This window comes from Anomaloglossus baeobatrachus, chromosome 8, assembly GCF_048569485.1.
Source record: "Anomaloglossus baeobatrachus isolate aAnoBae1 chromosome 8, aAnoBae1.hap1, whole genome shotgun sequence".
NCBI lineage: Eukaryota > Metazoa > Chordata > Amphibia > Anura > Aromobatidae > Anomaloglossus > Anomaloglossus baeobatrachus.
In genome coordinates, this window is record NC_134360.1 from 177,290,926 (window position 1) to 177,318,311 (window position 27,386).

The 27,386-nt window shown below is 49.1% G+C and overlaps 1 protein-coding gene across 1 annotated transcript in view; it reads left to right on the forward strand.

Annotated features, from left to right (window-relative positions):
* Positions 1 to 9,939, forward strand: part of ITPA (inosine triphosphatase) — a 43,875-nt gene extending 33,936 nt beyond the window's left edge. Inside the window, exons 8-9 of the mRNA XM_075320994.1 lie at positions 3,229 to 3,349; positions 9,811 to 9,939. Of these exons, the coding sequence (XP_075177109.1) occupies positions 3,229 to 3,334 (106 nt within the window). The 3' untranslated portion in view covers positions 3,335 to 3,349; positions 9,811 to 9,939. The remainder of the gene's footprint in view (positions 1 to 3,228; positions 3,350 to 9,810) is intronic.
* The last annotated feature ends 17,447 nt before the right edge of the window (positions 9,940 to 27,386 follow it).

A 27,386-nucleotide genomic window follows, 5' to 3' on the forward strand; every position in this document is an offset into this window, starting at 1 on the left:
ACACACATTGCACAAAACATACCTCCCCCCAAAACACACCACACACACACAAACCGCGCAACACACACACACAACGCTACAGACACACAGCGCTCCACAAACAACGCAACACACAAACAACACTGCTCTCACCCCCCATCACACCCAGACAACACCCAGAACATGTACAGCGCCCTACACAAACACTTGGTAACTACACACAACAACATCTATATATATATATATAACAAAAATCCTACATGAACTACACAATACGTCAATTCTAGAATACCCGATGCGTAGAATCGGGCCACCTTCTAGTTAGCATATAAGAGGCAATTGTTAGGGCCACGGTTATTTGTTAGTGGCCACAGATTACTGATGTGGCCTTTGTGCCAGGTGATGTGAATCAATTTGCACCAATTATAACTACTATTCTTACATTACAACAGTTGATTTAATAATGATGCTCAAGGTTCACTAGATCTCTTACCAAAAGCTGATTATACCCTGGGAGAGGAAGGTTTTTCACACAGTTACACCACTTAGTGTCCATTACTGAAGCCATGAACCCATTCCTTGTATGATTTGCAATAGGGACTGCAGTGGGCAAGTCAGAAATTAATAATCATATACATTGTTCATTGTTTTTAAATGTTACATTGCTTAATTCCACTTTGAACATCCATTTTAAAAGAATCTGTCAGCAGGTTTTTGGTACGTAATCTAAGAGCAGCATAATGTATGGTTAGAGACTTTGATTCTAGTGATGTTACTTACTCGTCTGTTTTAATAAAATCCGTGTTTTATCACCAGGAGATTATCACTACAGATGTCTTCTGCCTCCTGGTCCAACCCCGCACCCTCAACTGATTAGCAGCTTTCTGTGTACAGTGTCTATTGTCAGTAAAAATAATAAACTTTATTATATAATCAATATTAGAGAAACACACCCAGTGATTGTGAACACACACAAGGGTATATTAAGAGATTATGGGAGCAACCTAAATGGGACCCTTTTATTCTCTTTAAGAGGTCAGGCTCCTATATGACCTACGGGGTAATATGTACAAATATATATATGCAAAGCGCCATATTTTTCTCTGGGCGCCCCCGTTCAGATTCAATTTCTCTCTCAATGCACCCTCAATAAAAGATATTACCCACTACCGGGGCGGGGAGATGGAGGAGAGGGGAGAAAACATTCTCTATGGGGTCCCTATCTCACCCTATGAATCTCACTCCTACCTACCAACGGAGGGTGTGACGCCGTAACTGTTTTGGGCGCCCCCGTTCCACGTCGGCTTGCCCTTGATGCGCCCTGACTACAAGTGGGTAATTTACTAAAAAATGGCACAACACTCGTACGTGATTCAGGAAGATAGAGTAGTGAACCCACAACCTGTGTTTTAAATCCGTACGCTTGTAACCATTATGCATGGAAACTCACAAATCCTCAAAACATGCAGGTATGTCAAAATGCACTTAGATAGTCAATAAAAAAAATAACAAATTCCTCAATTATGCATTTTGTTTTGAAATAATCCTACATGTTAGGAGGTAAAACAACACATAAAATTGCAACAATTTTAAACCTCAAAAGGGGGAATTGTTAAATTCCAAATGCTTCCCTTTAGATGAATATTTTCATGCTGCCTCTACATGTTAGGAGGCAAAGTAACACATAAAATTGTAAGGCCTCCTGATGATCCTTGAATCTAAAATGAAGGGGAAACGCGTCGAGGCGGTATGAAAACACTCATCTAAAGGGAAGTAGTTGGAATTTAACAATTCCCCCTTTGAGGTTTAAATTGTTACAATTTTATGTGTTACTTTGCCTTTGTTACATTTTTTAGTAAATTACCCACTTGTAGTCAGGGCGCATCAAGGGCAAGCCGACGTGGAACGGGGGCGCCCAAAACAGTTACGGCGTCACACCCTCCGTTGGTAGGTAGGAGTGAGATTCATAGGGTGAGATAGGGACCCCATAGAGAATGTTTTCTCCCCTCTCCTCCATCTCCCCGCCCCGGTAGTGGGTAATATCTTTTATTGAGGGTGCATTGAGAGAGAAATTGAATCTGAACGGGGGCGCCCAGAGAAAAATATGGCGCTTTGCATATATATATTTGTACATATTACCCCGTAGGTCATATAGGAGCCTGACCTCTTAAAGAGAATAAAAGGGTCCCATTTAGGTTGCTCCCATAATCTCTTAATATACACTTGTGTGTGTTCACAATCACTGGGTGTGTTTCTCTAATATTGATTATATAATAAAGTTTATTATTTTTACTGATGATTGAGGTTTCTCGGTTTCTAGTTCCAAAAGACTCAATTCAATTGAACCGTTTTTTTTGACAATTATACAGTGTCTATTGACAGCTGAAAATCAGTGGTGTCAACTGAGGCACCTAGTAAACTAAGTGACACATTGATGGATTTGGGGTCTTTGCCCATATATCATGCTGCTGTGAGATTACATAGCAATAACCTGTTGACAGATTCCTTTTTAAAGGGAACCTGTCACCACTTTTTCGGGCCTATAAGCTGCGCCCACCAACACAGTGCTCTTATATAGAGTATTCTAACATGGTGTATATAAGAGCCCAGGCCGGGGGTATAACATAAAAAACACTGTATAATACCTACCTAATGGTCGCGCGGTTGGTCATATGGGCGTCTCCGTTCTCCGGTGCCTCCCCTTTCGGCCATCTTTGTCCTCTTTCTGAAGCCTGTGTGCATGACGCATCTACCTCATACACACTCGCCGGTCCCGCGCAGGCGCACTAAAATACTTTGATCTGCCCTGCTCAGGACCTGAATGCCGGCGAGTGTGGATGACGTCGGACGCGTCATGCACCGCAGCTAGAGAAGAAGGAGGACGAAGATGGACAAAAGAGGCGGCGCCGGCACTGGACAATGGAGATGCCCATAAGGCCAACCGAGCGACCGTTAGGTAAGTATTATAAAGTGTTTTTTATGTTGTCACAGCGGCCTGGGCTCTTATATACAGCATGTTAGAATACTCTATATAAGAGCTCGGTGGTGGTGGCCACAGCTTATACGCCAAAAAAGTGGTGACAGGTTCCCTTTTAATACAGATTTTGGCTTTTTTTGTATTTTTATTTGATTGCACCAGATTTCTATATTATCAGAATCCTTTCCTATGCAGTGCTGTGGATGTGTATACACAGGAGATACAATCTTTACTATGATAATTTACCGGTCATTCTAAATCTTCTGGTACAGGTATGCTGAGCTCCCAAAAGAAGTGAAGAATAGTATTTCCCACCGGTACAGGGCCCTGAAAGAGATGTCCGATTATTTTATCCAGAACGGTGCTTCTAATGTCTGAGAGGAGGAACCTAAAGTGAGTCTTATTTTGGTTACACTGACTTAATAACCACTAGCCTTATAACATTGGGTTATCCAGGACTGATGATATCATCATTGTGGTGGCACAACTACAGCTGATGTGCCCATGAAAGCTGTATTTTCTTCAGCGCTCTATTGGGAGACCCAGACGATTGGGGTATAGCTACTGCCCTCCGGAGGCCACACAAAGCACTACACTAAAAAGTGCAAGGCCCCTCCCCTTCTGGCTATACCCCCCCGTGGTATCACGGGTTCTCCAGTTTTCAAGCTTTGTGCGAAGGAGGTCAGACATCCACGCATGGCTCCACAGATTTTAGTCAGCAGTAGCTGCTGACTATTTCGGATGGAAGAAAAGAGGGCCCATATAGGGCCCCCAGCATGCTCCCTTCTCACCCGTGGATGGTGTTGTAAGGTTGAGGTACCTATTGCTGGTACAGGGGCTGGAGCCCCACATGCTGTTTTCCTTCCACATCCCTTTGTAGGGCTCTGTGGAAGTGGGATCCTGCCGGCCTCTAAGCTCTGACGCCGGGCTCCATCCACAGACCCATAGCACCTGATGGATACGGAGCAGGAGTACAATCAGGGACAAGGCCCTGCATCATACAGGTACTCTGTGTCCCCGGCAGGCACAGACACACTCCGGGCTGGCTGGGTGTTGTAGTGCGCCGGGGACCGTAACGATTGAGTTGGTGTTCCTGCAGTTTACTGGGGGACTTTTGTGTTGTGGGAACGCAGCGCCGACCCCCACTGGACCGGCGGCGCTGCTGTGACTTGTAGTGCGCCGGGGACACGCCGACCGCGCTTTTACGGCGGCGGCGTTTATAAATCCAGTCCCCGGCTTTTGCGGCCTAGCTCCGCTTCGTTCCCGCCCCCACCCTGTCAATCAGGGTAGGGGAGAGACGCTGTTTCGCAGCAGCGACGAGGGCTGGAGCCTGATTTACATGCTCCAGCCCTCTCACTAGGCACAGAGGGAAGCAGGCTTCCCGCTCTTAGTCAGGAACGCCCAGGGCCCGCCCCCCCTCCTCTCCCAGGACGCCGGCAGCCATTACATGCAGTCTGGCTAGAGGAAGGACGCAAGGCTCTGGGAGACCTGGACTAGGGGGCTTTTGGAGACCACACACCCGCTCTTAAGCGGGCGGTAAGCGGCATTTCAGCTGGCCCCTCTAGTGCCTCAGTGTGCATTGGTGTACTGTGTCACCAGATATATATATTTATTTATTTCTTGCACTGTGAGGTCGCTTCCTGGCTGGATACCCCAGATCGCTCTGAGGAGGCAGCAACATGTCATCCACAAAACGCAAGGCTGCCAAGGCTAGGGCTGTGTACACTGCGTGTGCTGCATGTGGGGCTGCTCTACCAGCAGGTTCCAAAGACCCCCATTGTGTGCAATGCTCAGATCCGGTGCTGCTTCGCCAGCCGGAGTCCGGAGGGGTAGTGACCCAGGCTGAGACGCTTGTAAGTCCTGCCCCGGTGTCAGGGACAGACTTTGCAGTTTTTGCTGATGGAATGTCTGTGACTATGGCAAAAATCCTTGAAACTTTGCAATCCATGACTGGGGCTCAGTCTATGGACACGGCGAGGTCTCTGTCCTCTAATCCCCCTCAGTTGGAATTAATCCAGACTGCAAGGGGGTCCCCGGCTTCCCAGGCTGAGTATTATGACTCAGATGATAGCCCCAGCCACCCTAAGCGAGCTCGCTGGGAAAGACCCTCAACGTCATCACACTGCTCAGGGTCTCAGCGCAATCAGTCGCCCTGTGATGCGTCTGAAGAGAGTGATCAGGAGTCTTATCCTGGAACCCCTCTCAATCTGGATACCCCGGATGGGGACGCCATGGTAAATGAGCTTATCTCAGCCATCAATAGACTGTTGGATATTTCTCCCCCAGCTCCTTCTGCAGAGGAGGCAGCTGCAGAGCAGGAGAAGTTTCGTTTCCTCTATCCCAAGCGTAAATTGAGTGCTTTCTTGGATCACTCTGACTTCAGAGAGTCAATCCAGAAACACGACGCTCATCCAGAAAGGCGTTTCTCTAAACGTTCTAAGGATACACGTTTTCCTTTCCCCCCTGATGTGGTCAAGCGCTGGACCCAGTGTCCAAAAGTAGACCCCCCGATTTCCAAACTTGCAGCTAGATCCATAGTTGCAGTGGAGGATGGCGCTTCACTTAAGGATGCCAATGACAGACAGATGGACCTTTGGTTAAAATCTGTCTATGAAGCTATCGGCGCGTCGTTTGCTCCAGCATTCGCAGCCGTATGGGCACTCCAAGCTATTTCAGCTGGTTTAGCAAAAGTGGATGCTATCATACATCCAGCGGTGCCGCAAGTGGCGTCCCTTACCTCGCAGATGTCTGCGTTTGCGTCTTACGCTATCAATGCGGTCCTAGAATCTACCAGCCGCACCTCAATGGCGTCCGCCAATTCGGTAGTTTTGCGCAGAGCCTTGTGGTTAAAGGACTGGAAAGCAGATGCTGGTTCCAAAAAATGTTTAACCAGCTTGCCTTTATCTAGAGATAGACTGTTTGGCGAGCCATTGGCTGACATCATTAAACAGTCCAAGGGTAAAGACTCTGCCTTACCCCAGCCCAGATCAAGCAAACCTCAGCAGAAAAAATGGCAGCAGAGGTTTCAGTCCTTTCGAGGTTCGGGCAAGACACAATTCTCCTCGTCCAAAGGGACTCAGAGGACGCAAAGAGTCTCAGATTCCTGGCGGGCTCACGCACGCCCCAAGAAAGCAAATGGAGGAACCGCTTCCAAAGCGGCTACCTCATGACTTCCAGCCCCCCCCCTCCGCATCTCCGGTCGGGGGCAGGCTCTCCCGCTTTTCCGACATTTGGATGTCACAGGTCAAAGACCGGTGGGTGACAAACATTTTGTCTCGCGGGTACAGAATCGAGTTCAGTTCTCGTCCTCCAGCTCGGTTCTTCAGAACCTCCCCACATCCAGACCGAGCAGATGCCCTGCTGCAGGCGGTGGACTCCCTAAGAGCGGAAGGAGTAGTGGTTCCTGTACCGCCTCAGGAACAAGGGCGAGGGTTTTACTCCAATCTCTTTGTGGTTCCAAAAAAGGACGGCTCGTTCCGTCCTGTTCTGGATCTAAAGCTGCTCAACAAACATGTGCACGCCAGACGGTTCCGGATGGAAACCCTCCGCTCTGTCGTTGCCTCAATGTCTCAAGGAGACTTCCTTGCCTCAATAGACATCAAAGATGCTTATCTCCACGTGCCAATTGCTACAGAACATCAACGTTTTCTACGTTTTGTGATAGGAAACGACCATCTTCAGTTCGTAGCTCTGCCATTCGGTCTGGCGACAGCCCCCCGGGTCTTCACCAAGGTCATGGCGGCGGTGGTAGCAGTCTTGCACTCTCAGGGACACTCGGTGATCCCTTACCTAGACGATCTACTTGTCAAGGCACCCTCTCAAGAGGCATGCCAACTCAGTCTACATGCTACGCTGGAGACTCTACAGACGTTCGGATGGATCATCAACTTTCCAAAGTCGAATCTGTCACCGTCACAGTCGCTAACGTATCTTGGCATGGAGTTTCATACTCGAGCAGCGAGAGTGAAGCTTCCGCTGAACAAGCAGCGGTCCCTACAGACAGGGGTGCAATCCCTCCTTCAAGGCCAGTCGCACCCCTTACGGCGCCTCATGCACTTCCTCGGGAAGATGGTGGCAGCCATGGAAGCAGTTCCCTTTGCGCAGTTTCATCTGCGCCCACTTCAATGGGACATTCTCCGCCAATGGGACGGGAAGTCAACGTCCCTGGACAGGAAAGTCTCTCTTTCCCAGACGGCCAAGGACTCTCTACAATGGTGGCTCCTTCCCACCTCATTGTCTCAGGGAAGATCCTTCCTGCCCCCATCCTGGGCAGTGGTCACGACAGATGCGAGTCTGTCAGGGTGGGGAGCAGTGTTTCTCCACCACAGGGCCCAGGGGACGTGGACTCCGCAGGAGTCCACCCTTCAGATCAATGTTCTGGAAATCAGGGCAGTGTATCTTGCCCTACTGGCCTTCCAACAGTGGCTGGAAGGAAAGCAGATCCGAATCCAGTCGGACAACTCCACAGCGGTGGCATACATCAACCACCAAGGAGGGACGCGCAGTCGGCAAGCATTCCAAGAAGTCCGGCGCATTCTAATGTGGGTGGAGGACACAGCATCCACCATATCCGCGGTTCACATCCCAGGCGTAGAAAATTGGGAAGCAGACTTCCTCAGTCGCCAGGGCATGGACGCAGGGGAGTGGTCCCTTCACCCGGACGTGTTTCAGGAAATCTGTCGCCGATGGGGAGTGCCGGACGTCGACCTAATGGCGTCCCGGCACAACAACAAGGTCCCGGCATTCATGGCGAGGTCGCGCGATCAAAGAGCTCTGGCGGCAGACGCATTAGTTCAAGATTGGTCGCAGTTCCGGCTCCCATACGTCTTCCCACCTCTGGCACTCTTGCCCAGAGTGTTACGCAAGATCAGATCCGATTGCAGCCGCGTCATACTCGTCGCCCCAGACTGGCCGAGGAGATCGTGGTATCCGGATCTGTGGCATCTCACGGTCGGTCGACCGTGGTCACTGCCAGACCGACCAGACTTACTGTCCCAAGGGCCGTTTTTCCATCAGAATTCTGCGGCCCTGAACCTGACTGTGTGGCCATTGAGTCCTGGATCCTAGCGTCCGCAGGATTATCTCAAGGAGTCGTAGCCACAATGAGACAAGCTAGGAAGTCAACGTCTGCTAAGATCTACCACAGAACGTGGAAGATTTTCTTATCCTGGTGCTCTGCACAGAGAGTATCCCCTTGGCCATTTGCATTGCCCACCTTTCTTTCCTTCCTGCAATCGGGGTTGGAAAAGGGCTTGTCGCTCAGCTCCCTTAAAGGGCAAGTCTCGGCACTATCTGTGTTTTTTCAGAAGCGTCTAGCACGTCTTCCTAAGGTGCGCACGTTCCTACAGGGGGTCTGTCATATTGTGCCCCCGTACAAGCGGCCGTTAGATCCATGGGATCTGAACAGAGTACTAGTTGCTCTGCAAAAGCCGCCCTTCGAGCCTCTAAAGGACGTTTCCTTTTCTCGCCTGTCACAGAAAGTGGCGTTTCTTGTTGCGATCACATCGCTTCGGCGAGTGTCTGAGCTGGCAGCTCTGTCATCCAAGGCTCCCTTCCTGGTGTTCCACCAGGACAAGGTAGTGCTGCGCCCCATTCCGGAGTTTCTCCCTAAGGTCGTATCCTCGTTTCATCTTAATCAGGATATATCCTTGCCTTCCTTTTGTCCTCAGCCGGTTCACCGGTATGAGAAAGACTTACGTTTGCTAGATCTGGTGAGAGCACTCAGAATCTATATTTCTCGCACGGCGCCTATCCGCCGTTCAGATGCACTTTTTGTCCTTGTCGCTGGCCAGCGCAAGGGGTCGCAGGCTTCTAAAGCCACCCTGGCTCGATGGATTAAAGAACCAATTCTGGAAGCCTACCGTTCTGCTGGGCTTCCGGTTCCTTCAGGGCTGAAAGCCCACTCAACCAGAGCTGTGGGTGCGTCCTGGGCTTTGCGACACCAGGCTTCGGCTCAACAGGTGTGCCAGGCAGCTACCTGGTCGAGTCTGCACATTTTCACCAAACATTATCAGGTGCATACCTATGCTTCGGCGGATGCCAGCTTAGGTAGAAGAGTCCTGCAGGCGGCAGTGACATCCCCGTAGGGGAGGGCTGTTTTGCAGCTCTAACATGAGGTATCTCTTTACCCACCCAGGGACAGCTTTTGGACGTCCCAATCGTCTGGGTCTCCCAATAGAGCGCTGAAGAAGAAGGGAATTTTGTTACTTACCGTAAATTCCTTTTCTTCTAGCTCTTATTGGGAGACCCAGCACCCGCCCTGTTGTCCTTCGGGATTTTTTTGTTGTTTGCGGGTACACATGTTGTTCATGTTGAACGGTTTTTCAGTTCTCCGACGTTATTCGGAGTTAATTTGTTTAAACCAGTTATTGGCTTCCTCCTTCTTGCTTTGGCACTAAAACTGGAGAACCCGTGATACCACGGGGGGGTATAGCCAGAAGGGGAGGGGCCTTGCACTTTTTAGTGTAGTGCTTTGTGTGGCCTCCGGAGGGCAGTAGCTATACCCCAATCGTCTGGGTCTCCCAATAAGAGCTAGAAGAAAAGGAATTTACGGTAAGTAACAAAATTCCCTTCATTGTCCGGCTGTGACTGCCACCTTCCTTCCTGCAATGACTGCCGTGATCTGGGGAAACTCTGATCTCTGCCATTTAACTCTTTCACTTCTATGATAGAAAACACCTATTGAGTACAAGCAAGAGGAGAGGCCTCAAAGGTTGTGTCAACTTGCTTGTTAGGACATATAGTCAATATTCTGATTTTTAATGTCCATATCTGCTGTGTAACGTAACATTTACATACTAACATTGAGTCATGTTGTTATTCTTTCTATTTATATCATTATTTGTTTTTTCCAGAATTGGTATATGGATATGGAGCCCTTGAAGACTTTCTTCACATCACTTGAAGTCCACAACCAAGTTATTGTGTAATGGTATATGGCGCAAAACGTTCAATAAATTATTTGGGTTTCTTTTCTATTTTAATATTGTGTTATGTGGCTGATACATTGGCTTAGAAGGGGGCTGGCTTGGTTATTGGAAAGATCCAGAGCCTTCATACATATCACTAGTCACATGCCAAAGTAGAAAATGGAGCAAATTGACCTTGTACTGGTTCTCATATCTTGATATCTGGGCACTTTTCTTAATTCAAGTGTATTACCTAGTTTTGTTTTCACGTTACGATCTTTAAAACAAACTTTTTTTTTATTTTTCTATCTGGACAACTCCTTTTAAAGGTAATCTGTCAGCTCGATTTTGCTATTTAATCTGAGAGCACCATAATGTAGTAGCAGAGAGCCTGATTCCAGGGATGTGTCACTTGCTTTGCAGCTTGCTCCAGTTTTAATAGACTCAGTGTTTTATCAGCAGGAGATTATCACTGCAGGACTATGCATTTTGTGCCAGTAGTCCAGCTAATGTGTAACCCTGCCCCCACCAGTGATTGGCAGTATTCTCACTGTACAGTGCACACAGGAAGCTGCCAATCCATAGTGTGGGCAGGATTATACATAGCTCAGCATTCAGAGAACTGCTAGATCAGATAAAACAGGTATATTAGCAAAATGACAGCAAGCAGTTCAATAAATGATACATCGCTGGAATCGGGCTCTGTGTCCCTACATCATGCTGCTGTCAGACTACATATCAAAAATCAGCTGACCGATTCCCTTTAACTGAGATGACACTGTTTTGCCCCAGGCATGGTGAAGTTCATAGTTAGGAGTGTCCACATAAACAATTGGATTATATGGCTTTGAAATTAAGATTATCTATCTATTATATATAGGATTTTCCACAGTGTAACATTGCTGTCTAGTGATTTCGGCGTACAGGTGATATCACCAGCTCCATTGGGCCGTACAGTGGTTTCGGTCTTACTTCTTTCTTATTGTTGCCATATACAGTGGCTGTTGGGAAAACATTCCTCCTGCTCCCATACACATGCACGTGGGGTCAAACAAAATGAGTGCCCAATAGAGAGAAGGGAGTATTCTATTCCGAGAGCGAAGAGGGAGTCCAGCTTTGCGGGTGCAGTCTTCTTTATTTGGGAAAAAGTTAAAATCACATTAAAACCATTGCATAATAATAGAGGCAATCTTCAACGCGTTTCACGCTTAATCATGGTGTTCGATGTCTGTTAGTGAAATAGCTGAAATAGCCGTCAGTCCGGAGAACACAGAGGTAGCTTATCACTAATTAGATCAAGATCTCACATAAGGAATAGATCAAAACAAGAAATTACAGAGAATAAACAGTTACAAGGAACAAATCATAACAAAAAATTACATTTATACTTGTAAGGAAAGCCTTTGATGAATAAGCATTCATATATTAAAATGCATATCATTAAATATCATTATCACTAAGCTCAAGAAATTAGTGAAACTAGTGGCATCATTATTACTTCTTAACACACTGATTCTGAAAGAAAAGCAATTGTAGAGGTTTGAGTTACACAAATTTCTTTATAGCAATATAATGATACCTTATGACATGCAATAAAATGTATAAATGCTCAATGAGCAAAAGTCTTTGTTTATATGTACCATATATACTCGAGTATAAGCCGAGTGTTTCAGCCCATTTTTTTAGGCTGAAAACTCCCCCCTCGGCTTATACTAGAGTGAGGTTCCCATATTATAATTCTTCTCACCTGTCCTCCGTTTCTGCAGTGTCCTTACCTGCTTCTTGCAGTCCACAGGCACTTAAGCTCCTCTGTGATCTCGTCTGGTGCCCAGAGCCAACACTGCAGGCTCCCTTCATGGCTTTACTGCAGTTGAATGCTTTGTGGCACCGTAAAGCATTCAACTGCAGTAAAAAAACCATGACGGTAGCGGCCCTGTGCTCCGAACAAGATCACTGAAGGGTCTATGTGTCTGCAGACTACAAAAAGCACCACTCAATGATCTGGTGCACAGGGCCGCCGCTGCTGCCGTCATGGTTTTACTGCAGTTGAATGCTTTATGGCGCTGAGAAGCTTTCAACTGCAGTAAAGCCATGATGGCAGTCTGCAGCGGTGGCTCCGGACACCAGACGAGATCACCAAGGTATCTATGTGCATGAAGCAGGTAAGGACACCGCAGGAACTGGGGACAGATGAGAAGAATTTTGTGTGTGTGTATGTTTGAACAACGGCATAATAGGGGACAAGAAGGGGACCGGAATGAGGACATTACTAAAGCATGAGCACATTACCACAGGGCACATTACTAAAGGATGGGGCACATTACTGTGGGGCACATTAGTACAAAGGGGGGGACAAAGATGGGGCACATTACTATAGGTCAGAAGGATGGATCACATTACTACAGGGGACCATATGGGCACATTACATTTTATTGGTATATATTTTTATTTTTTACATTTACCAGTAGCTGCTGCATTTTCCACCCTAGACTTAAACTCGAGTCAATAAGATTTCCCAGTCTTTTGTGGTAAAATTAGAGGCCTCGGCTTATACTCTAGTATATATGGTATAAATGTAATTTTTTTTTTTTTTTTTTTTTGTAAGAATTTTTTCGTGCAACTGTTTGTTCTCTGTAATTCCTTGTTTTTATCTATTTCTTGTATAAGATCTTGATCTCATTAGAAACAATTAATCTCCCTCTGTGTTCTCCGCCACTGACAGTTATTTCAGCGCTCCACTAACAGACATTTAACACCATGATTAAGTGTGCTTTGGCACGTAAAACGCGTTTGAGGACGCCTCTTATGTTAGTGAAGGTTTTAATGAGATTTGAATTTTCGACCAAATAAAAGAAGACTGCACCCGTGAAGCTGGACTCTCTCATACCACACATTCTCAAAAAAGTCCGTGGAGCCTCTGTTAGCAGTCTCGACACAGAAACCAGCCAGATATCCCTCCGGGAAGGACCCAGCCAAGGAGTGGCTCTTTTTAGGAGACCACCATAACCACCATATTAAGTGGCCCTTTAAGTCAATATCCAACTTTTTGACAAGTTTAAGGATATGACAAGGGAAATACCAAGGTCAGGTATACATCCACAGACAGCTGTTTCGGGGTATTGCCCCTCATCAGTGTGGAGTAGGATTCTGGCCAGGTGGGAGCAATGCCTAGTGGACCAACAAGACAAAACAATCACTGATCTCGAGGAGACCAGCCAGAGAAAACACTGCCGGCAGCCAGCGAGGGCGCACAACACAGTGAAATCCTAGGTGCAGAAATGTTCCCTTTCTCCGGACTGCAGCTTCACAGATCTTACGGGGAGCTGGACTTTCTATTATAAAGGTGGTGTCACACATAGCGTCGATGACAACGACGTCGCTGCTAAGTCACCATTTTCTGTGATGTAGCAGCGACGTCCCGTCGCTGTGTGTGACATCCAGCAATGACCTGGCCCCTGCTGTGAGGTCGCCGGTTGTTGCTGAATGTCCTGCTTCATTTTTTGGACGTTGCTCTCCTGCTGTGAATCACACATCACTGTGTGTGACAGCGAGACAGCAACGAACTGAAGCGAGCAGGGCGCCGGTGTCGGTAAACATCGGGAAACTAAGGGAAGACCTTTCCTTGGTTACCCGATATTTACCTTAGTTACTAGCATCCGCCAGTCTCAGGCTGCCAGTGACGGCTCCCTGTTCCCTGCATACGTAGCTGGAGTACACATCGGGTAATTAACCCGATGTGTACTCTGGCTAGGAGTGCAGGGAACAGGGAGCCGGCACTGGCAGCGTGAGAGCGGCGGACGCTAGTAACTAAGGTAAATATCGGGTAACCAAGAGAAGTGCTTTCCTTGGTTACCCGCTATTTACCCTAGTTACGCTTCCACCCGTCGCTGCTGGCTGGGGGCTGGTCGCTGGTGAAATCTGCCTGTTTGACAGCTCACCAGCAATCCTGTAACGACGCAGAAGCGATCCTGATAATGTCAGATCGCTGGTCGTGATCGCTGCTGCGTCGCTATGTGTGACACCACCTTAATGCTATTCCAAGACACTTCTGATGACTATTACCTGGGAAAGGTACAATTAACCCTAACAAGACAAAGCCCTCCCTAACAGGCCAAGAAAACTTAACCCTTAATCTAATTTATAAAGAAACATTTTTAACAAATATATTAATTTAAATGAGTAATAGACTAAAAACATTTGCCAGTGTTAGATTGTAAATGAACTCTGAACAACATATAAACTGCTGAAACCTTTATATTAAGTATATAAAAGGTATGAGACACACAGCAGATGTCCTCCCAACTCAACAGGTTTCACTGATTCATAATTGTCATCAGGGGATGTGACATTCATGGTAATGTCCCATTCCCCGATGACACCAATGAATCAGTGAACCCTGTTGGGTCAGGGGGAACATAAGCTCCTGTGTCTGATTTATATGCTACTAGCTGTAGCACCCGGCGTTGCCCAGGAAAGTAACTGTCTCTCTGTTTCACTCCCAGTCTCTGCCTGTCTGCCTCTGTCTGTCTCTTTCCCTGTCTGTCTATTTCCCTGGAGGTATTGTGACACACCAATATTATATTTAAGGGTGTGGCTGCGCATTCTTTTGAAGTTCTGGCTGCATTTTGTGACTCCCAGCTCCATTGACTTTAATGGAGGCAGGTTTTTTGGTGAATAACTGTAAAGCGTGGGGTTAAGATTTCCCCTCAAAACATAGTCTATGACGTTCCCTGAGTTAACCCCTTAACGACCGCGGGCAGTAAAATTACGTCCTAAATGACATAATGTTACTGCCCGCGGTCTCCTGTCAGCAGCATGCTGCGATTGGCGCACATCTCAGCTGATTTTTACAGCTGAGATGTGTGCCTGCTAGGCACGAGCAGAATCGTTATCTGCTCGTGCCGATTAACCCGTTATGGCGCTGTCAATATGTGACAGCGCCATTATAAGCGCGATCGCGGTAATGTTTTACTTACCGCCCGATACCGGAAGTCACGTGACGCGATCACGTGACTCCCGATAGTTGTCATGGTAGCACAGGGTCATGTAATGATTCCTGTACTACACCTGACTTGGTTTCACTTTCGCTGTGCCAGCCGCACAGCAAAAGAGAAAGACAGCGTATCTGCTGTTTACAGCCGTGTAGCTGTGATCAGCAGATAGTGCAGAGCGATCGGAATGCTTATCGCAATAGCCCCCTAGGGGGACTAGTAAAATAAAAAAAAAGTTAAAAAAAAAGTTTTAAAAAATTTAAAAAAAAAACAAAAAAACCTAAAAGTTCAAATCACCCCCCATTCGCCCCATTGAAAATTAAAGGGTTAAAAAAATAAAAAATATACACACATTTGGTATCGCTGCGTTCAGAAACGCCCGATCTATCAAAATATAAAATCAACTAATCTGATCAGTATACGGCGTAGCGGCAAAAAAATTCCAAACGCCAAAACGATGTTTTTTTTGTCGCCACAACTTTTGCGCAAAATGCAATAAGAGACGATCAAAACGTAGCATCTGCGCAAAAATGGTACCGTTAAAAACGTCAGCTCGAGACGCAAAAAATAAGCCGTCATTGAACTATAGATCCCGAAAAATGAGAACGCTACGGGTCACGGAATATGGCGTAAAACGTGCGCCACTTTTTTCGGACAAACTTCCGATTTTTTTTTTAACCCCTTATATAAAAGTAAACCTATACATGTTTGGTGTCTACGAACTCGCACTGACCTGAGGCATCACACCCATACATCAGTTTTACCATATAGTGAACACAGTGAATAAAATATCTCAAAAACCATAGTGCTATCGCACTTTTTTTTGCAATTTTTCAGCATTTGGAATGTTTTTGCCGTTTTCTAGTACACTATATGGTAAAACTGATGGTTTCATTTAAAAGTACAGCTCGTTCCGCAAAAAATGAGCTCTCACATGACCATATTGACTGAAAAATAAAAAAGTTAAGTCTCAGAAAAAGAATGGCGAAAAAAAAAACGGAAAGCGAATAATCGGCCGATCGTGAAGGGGTTAAATAGCGTGTCTGTGCAAAATTTTGTGATTTGTACATGTGACGGCGCAAATTCCTTTAGCGGACACACACACACACGAACACACACACACACACCTTTATATATTCAATTCTAAACATGCCATTCAGAGTTAATTTAGAAACCAACACTAGTAAACATATTACTGATTGTGTTTCTTTTATCGATTACCCCATTCAAATGAATGTGTAAATAATACTTAATTAGTTTAAAGGTTGTTTTATTGGTCTGTTAAAGTTAATCGGTCACCAGGTTTTTGCCACCTAATCTGAGAGCAGCATAATGTAGAGACAAAGACGCTGATTCCAGCGATGGGTCCCTTACTGAGCTGCTTAGTGTAGGTTTGATAAAATCACTGATTAATCAGCAGTAGATTATCATTACAGAACTACTTGGCATGCTGCAGGTAGTCCAGCATAGTCATGAGCTCTGTATAACTGCTAGATCTGCAGCAGAGAAAACATTGATTTTATCAAAATAACAGCAAACAGCTCAGTAAGTGACACATCGCTGGAGTCAGGGTCTCTGTCTCTGTTATGCTGCTCTCAGATGACCTGGTGACATATGAGATCTCCTACAAGGATTGGAGACTTTGGAATTCAATGTGCCCAACCCTAATTTCCACCATCATCTAGAGCAGAGGTTCCCAACTCCAGTCCTCAAGGCACACCAACAGTGCATGTTTTCAGGATTTCTTTAGCATTGCATGGGTGTTGGATTCAGCACCTTTGCAGGTGATTAAATTATCACCTGTGCAATACTAAGGAAATCCTGAAAACATGCACTGTTGGTGTGCCTTGAGGACTGGAGTTGGGAACCTCTGATCTAGAGAAGAAAATGAAGGACACACCCATCCACATCGGATTATCCAGACGGAATTGCTAATTTCCTCCATTCATCTAAGTCCGAATTCACACTTTTGGTTGTTTTTTTTTTTTGTTTTTTTTGCATTCAGGAAAAAACCTGTACTGCTTTTCATTGGTGCGCTGGCTGTTATTTTCATCTCTTTATAGTCCCTATGTCTTCTCCAAACCACCAGTCGATGAAAATCGCCATATTGCCAATTTTTTTTTAAAGCTGCAATAATGATGTCCTAAATAACATGCTCTTTCTGTAAGTATGTGAGTAATGTTCCAGGCAGCATGGAGCTGTCCTGGCCTCTCCGCATTTCCTTTAATGTTTGCCAACCTGCAGCCGAAGACTTACAAAAGTCGCCATCTGTCCGGAAACAAATCTCACACAAGAGTTTCTAGAATCCGACTAATGGGACAATTTTATGTTCTTAAGACAAAAATATTGTTTCTCGGAAATGTATTTCAGGTCATGAATTGGAAACGGCATTTCCTTAAAAAGGATTTACAAAATATGTCCTATGCTACAAACACACTTCACTGGGACTGACCAAATGTCCTAATATATGTCAAAATTGTGATACCCCTCTCCCCATTAATAATTGCAGATATTAGCCAAACCGTATAGTTTCCTTTCTTATAAAGGGAACCTGTCAGGTCCAATATCGTCCCAGGACCACGAGCAGTTCTGTGTGCATATTGCTAATCCCTCCCTAACCGTGCCTGTAGTTACGATAAAGGGATCTTTAGAAAAAGTATTACTAAAGATCTTTCTTTATCGTTCCTTTGGGAGACCCAGACCTTGGGTGTTTAGCTTCTGCCTCCGGAGGACACACAAAGTACTACACCTAAAAGTGTAGCTCCTCCCTCTGAGCTTATACACCCCCTGGTGAGCCAGTCCCAGCCAGTTTATCGCTTTGTGTTCAGGAGGCATACATCCACACATGCATTCTCATATGATTTTTTACTTTTTGGAGAGAGATTGAAGAAATGCGGGTCCACGTCTGGACTCCCGGCATGTCCCTTCTCACCCCACTGTGTCGGTGGTGTTGTAAGGTTGATTTCCAAGGCTGGAGCCTTACATGCCGTGCTCCTTCACCATCCCTCCTGGGCTCTGGATTGAAGTGGGAGCCAGCGCGGTCTTCATGCCTGGCAGGAGACCGGTCTCCGTCCACAGCTCCTTCAGGACCCTGCTGGACCGGAGCACTCATCCCCAGGGACCTGGCCCTGCGTCTCAGCAGCTAAGTACCTGAGACGTTCATATGTTGGGGGTCTCTGTCCTTTATTGTATGGGGAGAGTGTGTTTGCTGTACTTGTTTTTGGCATTTCCGGCGGGTTCTCTGGCTTTCGCCCGAGAATTGCGCCGATGGTGCCTGCGCGTCGGCCTCGCTGCTCAAATTTAGGCCCCGGCTTCGCCGGAGGCCTAGTTTCTGTAACCTGCCCTCGCATGTCACTCATGCAGAGGGACAGGCACGGCTCCTCCCGGCGGCCGTCCTGCACAGGGGAGGGACACTCCCCACTGCTTGTGAGTGACTCCTCCCCTGCAGGTCTCTATGGCCCTCCAGATCCCGCCTTCCTACAGGAACGTCCCCTGTCCCGCCCCCTCTCTTCGCTCCGGCGGCCATTTTCTTGGACAGCGTTCACTCTGCGCTGGGCCATCCTGCACTCTGCATCCCTGCTGAGGTGCTGTGCATTGGGGGTCCGGGCTTCGGGATCTGGAGGGCACACAACACCACTTCCAGCGGTCTGGTAAGCCACAGCCGGTCTCTGGCTGTGGACCTCTGTATATACTCCCTGGGGTTCATTCTCTTGTAGAAGTTGTCCCCACTCCAGCAGCATGTCTCACATGAGGAGCAAGGCTCCAAAGCTTTATACTGTATGCGCTGCATGTAAGCTCCTGCTGCCTGAACCGAGCACCTATCCACATTGTGATGTCTGCTCTAACTTGGAGGTGCCACAGCCTGGAGTCTCACCCCCAGTGGTCTCTCAGGCTGCTTCTGCACCTGTGGCTGAACCCCCGGCCTGGGTAGAGTCCTTTTCTAGGTCTATCTCACAGTGATTTGCTGAGTCCATGGGACTTGTGTCCAGGACTTTGATGAATATGCATCAGCCCCCTTCACAGGGTGCCTCTAATGCTCTTGCTAAGGGTCCTTTAGGATCCCTGTCATCTGACCTCCGTCCACCGGAGCTCACAAAGGATTCATCATCATGGCACAGACCCCGTCCTCCTAAGAGGCGCCACAGGGTTTCCCCTCCCTCCTCATCCCGCGGCTCTGATTCAAGAGCTGACTCGCAGTATGAGGAGGATGCCTTTACAGGGGGCTCGGAGGCTAACTCCATGTGCCCCATTGATCTTTCCGAGGGTGACTCAGAACTTAGTGACTTGATTGCTTCCATTAATTCTGTACTGGATCTCAATCCGCCAGTATCAGAGGAGCAACCCTCTCTGGCAGAAAAGCACCAGTTCACCTCGCCTAAGAGAGTAAACAGTGTGTTCTTTAACCACTCCAGTTTTCAGACCGCTGTGACCAAACCCAGGGCCTGTCCTGACAAACTCTTCCCAAAGCGTGGTTCTGATGACCGTTTTCCCTTTCCACCTGAGGTGGTCAAGGAGTGGGCTCACTCCCCAAAGGTAGACCCTCCGGTGTCTAGGCTCTCAGCCCGGACCGTTGTGTCGGTGGCTGATGGCACTTCCCTTAGGGATGCCACTGACCGTCAGATTGACCTTCTGGCCAAATCCGTATATGAAGCGGCGGGGGCCGCGTTTTCCCCAACTTTTGCAGCAGTGTGGGCTCTCAAAGCCATCTCTGCTTCTCTAGAGGAGATGTGTTCCCTCACCAGGGAATCTATGCCCGAGATGGTTGCCTTAACTTCTCAGGCTTCAGCTTTTTCATCTTATGCCATGTCTGCAATGCTAGAGGCTTCTCACCGCACTGCGGTGGCTTCGGCTAATTCCCTCGTTATCCGCAGGATCTTGTGGCTTTGAGAGTGGAAGGCAGATGCTTCTTCCAAGAAGTACCTTGCTGGGCTCCCCTTTGCTGGTTCCCGGCTGTTCGGTGAACAGCTGGATGAAATTATTAAAGAAGCTACTGGCGGGAAGAGTACTTCCATGCCACAAACCAAGACCAGGAAACCTGCCCAGGGTAGGAATCAGTCAAGGTTTCGCTCCTTTCGTTCCTCCAACTGGTCGTCCTCTAAGCCCTCCGCCTCGTCCGCTAACTCAGCTAAGGACCAGAAATCCAACTGGTGCCCAAAAGCGCGTCCACAGAAGACCGCAGGAGGTCCTGCCACTAAGGCAGCCTCCTCGTGACTCTCTGCCCGCTCCAGCAACGTCCTTAGTCGGTGGCAGGCTCTCCCACTTTGGCGACGCTTGGTTTCAACAAGTCTCCGATCAGTGGGTGAGGGAGATCATCTCTCACGGCTACAGGATAGAATTCTCTTCCAGCCCGCCAAACAGATTTTTTCTCTCAACTCCCCCCTGCTCCAAGGCCGCCACCTTCTCACAGGCCGTGGCAGCCTTGCAGGCCAACGGAGTAATTGTACCAGTTCCCGCCCGAGAACGGTTCAGAGGTTTTTACTCAAACCTCTTCCTAGTTCCCAAAAAGGACGGTACCTTCTGGCCCATCCTGGATCTCAAGCTTCTCAACAAGCATGTTCGGGTGCGACACTTTCGCATGGAGTCTCTGCGATCAGTCATTGTCTACATGACCCAAGGGGATTTCTTTTTCGCTCCTAATTGGGAGACCCAGACAATTGGGTGTATAGCTACTGCCTCCGGAGGCCGCACAAAGTACTACACTTAAAAGTGTAAGGCCCCTCCCCTTCTGGCTATACACCCCCCCGTGGGAGCACGGGTCCCTCAGTTTTTTGCTTTGTGCGAAGGAGGTCAGACACGCACGCATAGCTCCACTGTTTAGTCAGCAGCAGCTGCTGACTATGTCGGATGGAAGAAAAGAGGCCCCATACAGGGCCCCCAGCATGCTCCCTTCTCACCCCACTTTCTGTCGGTGGTGCTTGTTAAGGTTGAGGTACCCATTGCGGGTACGGAGGCTGGAGCCCACATGCTGATTCCTTCCCCATCCCCATTAGGGCTCTGGGCGAAGTGGGATTTTACCGGTCTCCAGGCACTGAGACCGTGCTCCATCCGCAGCCCCTGGAGAAGCCGCTGGATATGGAGCTGAGTATCGTCAGGGACATGGCCCTGCTCCGTCAAGGTACTCTGTGTCCCCGTGCATACGCGCGCACACCGCAGCATTGCTGGGTGTGTTAGTGCGCCGGGGACAACAGCGCTGCTGCGCTTGTGCCATTTCCTCACTTCAGCTTAGCTGAGTGGGTAGACTCAGGGGGAACGGTCGCGCCGGCCGCTGGGACTGCGACGCGGCTGGGACTTGTGGTGCGCCGGGGACTTCCGCGCTGACCGTGCGTATATCACGGCCGCGCTTATTACTACAGTCCCCGGCTTTTGCGGCCTAGTTCGTTCGTTCCCGCCTCCGCACCTGCCAGTCAGGAGGAGGGCGGGACGCTGTACAGAGCATCAGCGCTGAGGGCTGGAGTCTTTTTTACATACTCCAGCCCTCACACCAGGCACAGTAGGACGCAGTTTCCCGCTCTTTGTTTGTGGCACGCCCACGGTCCGCCCCTCTTCACAGAACGCCGGCAGCCATTCCTGCCTGCACGCTGAGCTGCAGAGGGGAGACGGGGAGACCCAGACACGGGATTCTACGGCCTCATACCCGCTGTTCAGCGGGCGGTAAGCAGCCTCAAGGGCTCACCCCCACTTGTGCCGTTTGTATACTGAGTATTTTGTGTTTGCAAATACTTTGTACTGTACGGTCGCTGGTGATTCTCGGCTATACCCCCTCCTAGATTACAAGGAGGCAACAGCATGTCGTCCGCAAAACGCAAGGGTGCCAAGGCACAGACATTATATGCTGCCTGTACCGCATGTGGGGCTGCTCTACCGGCAGGTTCCACTGACCCCCATTGTGTGCAGTGCTCGGCCCCTGTGGCACTTGCACAGCCGGGGCCTCTGCTGGACGTGACCCAGGGTGTACCACCTGTGAATGCTGTCCAGGTGACAGGGACGGAGTTTGCAGCTTTTGCTGACAGATTGTCTATGACCATGTCAAAGATTCTTGAAACATTGCAGTCTAGACCAGTAACTCAGACCATGGACACTGTGGCATCATTGCTCCCTGGTCCCCCTCAGCTGGAACACTTCCAAGCTCCGGGGGTGTCACATGCACCCCAGGGTGACGATTCTGACTCGGACGACAGTCCCAGACAACCTAAGCGGGCTCGTTATGAGGGGCCCTCAACTTCGTCTCACTGGTCAGGATCCCAGCGGGACGAATCTATGGGTGATGAGGCGGATGTAACTGATCAGGATTCTGATCCTGGGACCGCTCTCAATCTGGATACACCGGATGGTGACGCCATAGTGAATGATCTTATAGCGTCCATCAATAGGATGTTAGATATTTCTCCGCCAGCTCCTTCTGCGGAGGAGGCAGTTTCACAGCAGGAGAAATTCCATTTCAGATATCCCAAGCGTAAATTAAGCACTTTTCTGGACCACTCTGACTTTAGAGATGCAATCCAGAAACACCACGCTTATCCTGAGAAGCGGTTTACTAAACGGCTTAAAGATACACGCTATCCTTTTCCCCCTGACGTGGTCAAGGGTTGGACCCAGTGTCCCAAGGTGGACCCTCCAATCTCCAGACTTGCAGCTAGATCTTTAGTTGCAGTAGAAGATGGAGCGGCACTTAAAGATGCCACTGACAGGCAGATGGAGCTCTGGCTGAAATCCATCTATGAAGCTATTGGAGCGTCGTTGGCGCCAGCTTTCGCAGCCGTATGGGCACTCCAAGCTATTTCAGCTGGCTTATACAAGTCGACTCGGTCACACGTACATCTGCCCCGCAGGTGGCACCATTGACCTCTCAAATGTCTGCATTCGCGTCTTACGCGATTAATGCTGTCCTGGACTCTACGAGCCGTACGGCGGTGGCGTCAGCCAACTCCGTGGTTTTGCGCAGAGCCCTGTGGTTGAGAGAATGGAAAGCAGATTCTGCTTCCAAGAAGTGCTTAACCAGTTTGCCTTTTTCTCGTGACCGATTGTTTGGGGAGCGTTTGGATGAAATCATTAAACACTCCTAGGGTAAGGACTCATCCTTACCTCAACACAGACAAAACAAGCCCCAACAAAGAAGGGGTCAGTCTGGTTTTCGGTCCTTTCGAGGCTCAGGCAGGTCCCAATTCTCCTCGTCCAAAAGGACTCAAAAGGATCAGAGAGGCTCAGATTCTTGGCGGACTCAGTCACGCCCAAAAAAGACAGCAGGAAGAACCGTTACCAAGACGGCTTCCTCATGACTTTCAGCCTCCTCTCTCCGCATCCTCGGTCGGTGGCAGGCTCTCCCGCTTTGGCGGCATTTGGCTGTCACAGGTCAAAGACCGTTGGGTGAGGGACATTCTGTCTCACGGGTACAGGATAGAGTTCAGCTCTCGTCCTCCAACTCGTTTCTTCAGAACTTCCCCACCGCCCGACCGAGCCGATGCTCTGCTGCAGGCGGTGGCCGCTCTAAAGGCGGAAGGAGTGGTGACTTCCGTTCCTTTTCAGGAACAAGGTCACGGTTTTTACTCCAATCTGTTTGTGGTGCCAAAGAAGGACGGGTCCTTTCGGCCCGTCCTGGATCTAAAGTTGCTCAACAAACACGTAAAAACCAGGAGGTTCCGGATGGAATCTCTACGCTCCGTCATAGCCTCAATGTCTCAGGGAGATTTCTTAGCATCAATAGACATCAAAGATGCTTATCTTCACGTGCCGATTGCGCCAGAGCATCAGCGTTTTCTACGCTTCGTTATAGAAAGCGAACACCTGCAGTTCGTAGCGTTACCTTTCGGGCTGGCAACAGCCCCTCGGGTCTTCACCAAGGTCATGGCAGCAGTAGTAGCTGTCCTGCACTCGCAGGGTCACTCCGTGATCCCGTATTTGGACGATCTACTTATAAAGGCACCCTCTCAAGAGGCATGCCAACACAGTCTGAACGTGGCACTGAAGACTCTCCAGAGTTTCGGATGGATTATCAACTTTTCAAAGTCAAATCTAACCCCGACCCAATCACTAACATATCTTGGCATGGAGTTTCATACTCTCTCAGCGATAGTGAAGCTTCCACTGGACAAGCAGTGCTCTCTGCAGACAGGGGTGCAATCTCTCCTGCAGAACCAGTCCCACTCATTGAGGCGCCTCATGCATTTCCTAGGGAAGATGGTGGCAGCAATGGAAGCAGTCCCTTTCGCGCAGTTTCATCTGCGCCCTCTACAATGGGACATTCTCCGCCAATGGGACGGGAAGTCGACGTCCCTCGACAGGGATGTCTCCCTCTCTCAGGCAACCAAGGACTCTCTCCGATGGTGGCTTCTTCCCACCTCATTGTCAAAAGGAAAGTCGTTCCTACCCCCATCCTGGGCGGTGGTCACGACAGATGCGAGCCTATCAGGGTGGGGAGCAGTGTTTCTTCACCACAGGGCTCAGGGTACGTGGACTCAGAGAGAGTCCACCCTTCAGATCAATGTTCTGGAAATCAGAGCAGTCTATCTTGCTCTGCGAGCCTTCCAACAGTGGCTGGAGGGCAAGCAGATCCGGATTCAGTCGGACAATTCCACAGCGGTGGCGTACATCAACCACCAAGGGGGAACACGCAGTCGACAAGCCTTTCAAGAAGTCCGGCGGATTCTGACGTGGGTGGAAAACACAGCATCCACCATATCCGCAGTTCACATCCCAGGCGTGGAAAACTGGGAAGCAGACTTTCTCAGTCGCCAGGGCATGGACGCAGGGGAATGGTCCCTTCACCCGGACGTGTTTCAGGAGATCTGTCGCCGCTGGGGGATGCCGGACGTCGACCTGATGGCGTCACGGCACAACAACAAGGTCCCGGTTTTCATGGCACGGTCTCACGATCACCGAGCTCTGGCGGCAGACGCCTTAGTTCAGGATTGGTCGCAGTTCCAACTACCTTATGTGTTCCCACCTCTGGCATTGTTGCCCAGAGTGCTCCGCAAAATCAGGTCCGACTGCCGTTGCGCCATTCTCGTCGCTCCAGACTGGCCAAGGAGGTCGTGGTACCCGGATCTCTGGCATCTCACGGTAGGACAACCGTGGGCGCTACCAGGCCGTCCAGACTTGCTGTCTCAAGGGCCGTTTTTCCATCTGAATTCTGCAGCCCTGAACCTGACTGTGTGGCCATTGAGTCCTGGATCCTAGGGACCTCAGGTTTATCTCATGATGTTGTTGCCACCATGAGACAGGCTAGGAAACCATCCTCCGCCAAAATCTACCACAGAACGTGGAAGATATTCTTATCTTGGTGCTCTGCTCAGGGAGTTTCTCCCTTGCCATTTGCATTGCCTATTTTTCTTTCCTTCCTGCAGTCTGGGTTGGAAAAAGGTTTGTCGCTTAGCTCCCTTAAAGGACAAGTCTCTGCGCTATCCGTATTCTTTCAGAAGCGCCTGGCGCGACTTCCTAAGGTACGCACGTTCCTGCAAGGGGTTTGTCATATCGTTCCCCCTTACAAGCGGCCATTGGAACCCTGGGATCTGAACAAGGTTCTAATTGCTCTCCAGAAGCCGCCTTTCGAGCCTATGAAGGAGATTTCCTTTTCTCGGCTTTCACAGAAAGTGGCTTTTCTGGTGGCGGTCACGTCTCTTCGGAGAGTGTAAGAGCTGGCGGCATTATCTTGCAAATCTCCCTTCCTGGTGTTTCACCAAGACAAGGTAGTACTGCGTCCAATTCCAGAGTTTCTTCCCAAGGTGGTATCTTCCTTTCATCTCAATCAGGATATCACTTTACCATCCTTGTGTCCGCATCCAGTTCACCAATTTGAAAAGGGTTTGCATCTGTTGGACCTGGTGAGAGCACTCAGGATCTACATTTCCCGCATGGCGCCTCTGCGCCGTTCGGATGCACTCTTTATCCTGGTCGCTGGTCAGCATAAAGGGTCGCAAGCTTCCAAATCCACCCTTGCGCGGTGGATCAAGGAACCAATTCTTCACGCCTACCGTTCTGCTGGGCTTCCGACTCCTTCTGGACTGAAGGCCCATTCTACCAGAGCCGTGGGTGCGTCCTGGGCATTACGGCATCAGGCTACGGCTCAGCAGGTGTGCCAGGCGGCTACCTGGTCGAGTCTGCACACTTTTACCAAGCATTATCAGGTGCATACCTACGCTTCGGCGGATGCCAGCCTAGGTAGACAAGTCCTGCAGGCGGCGGTGGCCCACCTGTAAGAAAGGGCTGCCTGACAGCCCGATCGCGAGGTATTCTTTTACCCACCCAGGGACTGCTTTTGGACGTCCCAATTGTCTGGGTCTCCCAATTAGGAGCGAAAAAGAAGAAGGGAATTTTGTTTACTTACCGTAAATTCCTTTTCTTCTAGCTCCAATTGGGAGACCCAGCACCCGCCCTGTTTTTTCTTAGGGTATTTGTTTTTCGGGTGCACATGTTGTTCATGTTGATAAGTTACGTTCTCCGATATTGTTTATCGGATTGAATTTGTGTTTGAAACAGTTATTGGCTTTCCTCCTTCTTGCTTTTGCACTAAAACTGAGGGACCCGTGCTCCCACGGGGGGGTGTATAGCCAGAAGGGGAGGGGCCTTACACTTTTAAGTGTAGTACTTTGTGCGGCCTCCGGAGGCAGTAGCTATACACCCAATTGTCTGGGTCTCCCAATTGGAGCTAGAAGAAAAGGAATTTACGGTAAGTAAACAAAATTCCCTTCTTCCTAGCGTCCATCGACATCAGAGATGCCTATCTACATGTGCCAATTGCAGTTTCACACCAGCGTTGGCTACGCTTTGCAATAGGAGATCATTTCCAATTCGTGGCTCTCCCCTTCGGGTTAGCCACGGCCCCTCGGGTATTCACCAAGGTCATGGCAGCAGTGATTGCGGTTCTGCACCTCCAGGGGTTGGCAGTGCTTCCTTACCTGGACGACCTTCTAGTCAAGGCTCCATCCAGCGCAGACTATCAGCGGAGTGTCTCGCTCACTCTCGCCACTCTAGCCCAATTCGGGTGGCTTGTCAATCTTCCCAAATCCACTCTGACTCCGACCCAGAGTCTCACGTACCTAGGGATGCAGTTCGAGACTTTGCCGGCACTTGTGAAGTTGCCCTTAAACAAACAGCTGTCACTCCAGTTGGCGGTGCGCTCTCTCCTGAGGCCCTGCCGTTATACCCTCAGGCGTCTGATGCAGGTGCTGGGTCAAATGGTGGCGTCTATGGAGGCTGTTTCCTTTGCCCAGTTCCATCTGCGCCCCCTGCAGCTGGACATTCTCCGCTGTTGGGACAAGCGGCCTTCCTCCTTACACAAGTTAGTGGCTCTGTCGCCAGGGACCAGGAGGTCTCTTCAGTGGTGGCTTCGGCCCCTCTCCCTGTCCCTAGGGCGCTCCTTTCTGGCTCCGTCCTGGGTGATTCTCACCACGCATGCCAGTCTCTCCGGCTGGGGAGCGGTATGTCTCCACCACAGAGCACAGGGCACTTGGACTCCGTCCGAGTCAGCCCTTTCAATCAATGTGCTGGAAACCAGAGCTGTGCTTCTAGCTCTCCTAGAATTTCACCACCTGCTCG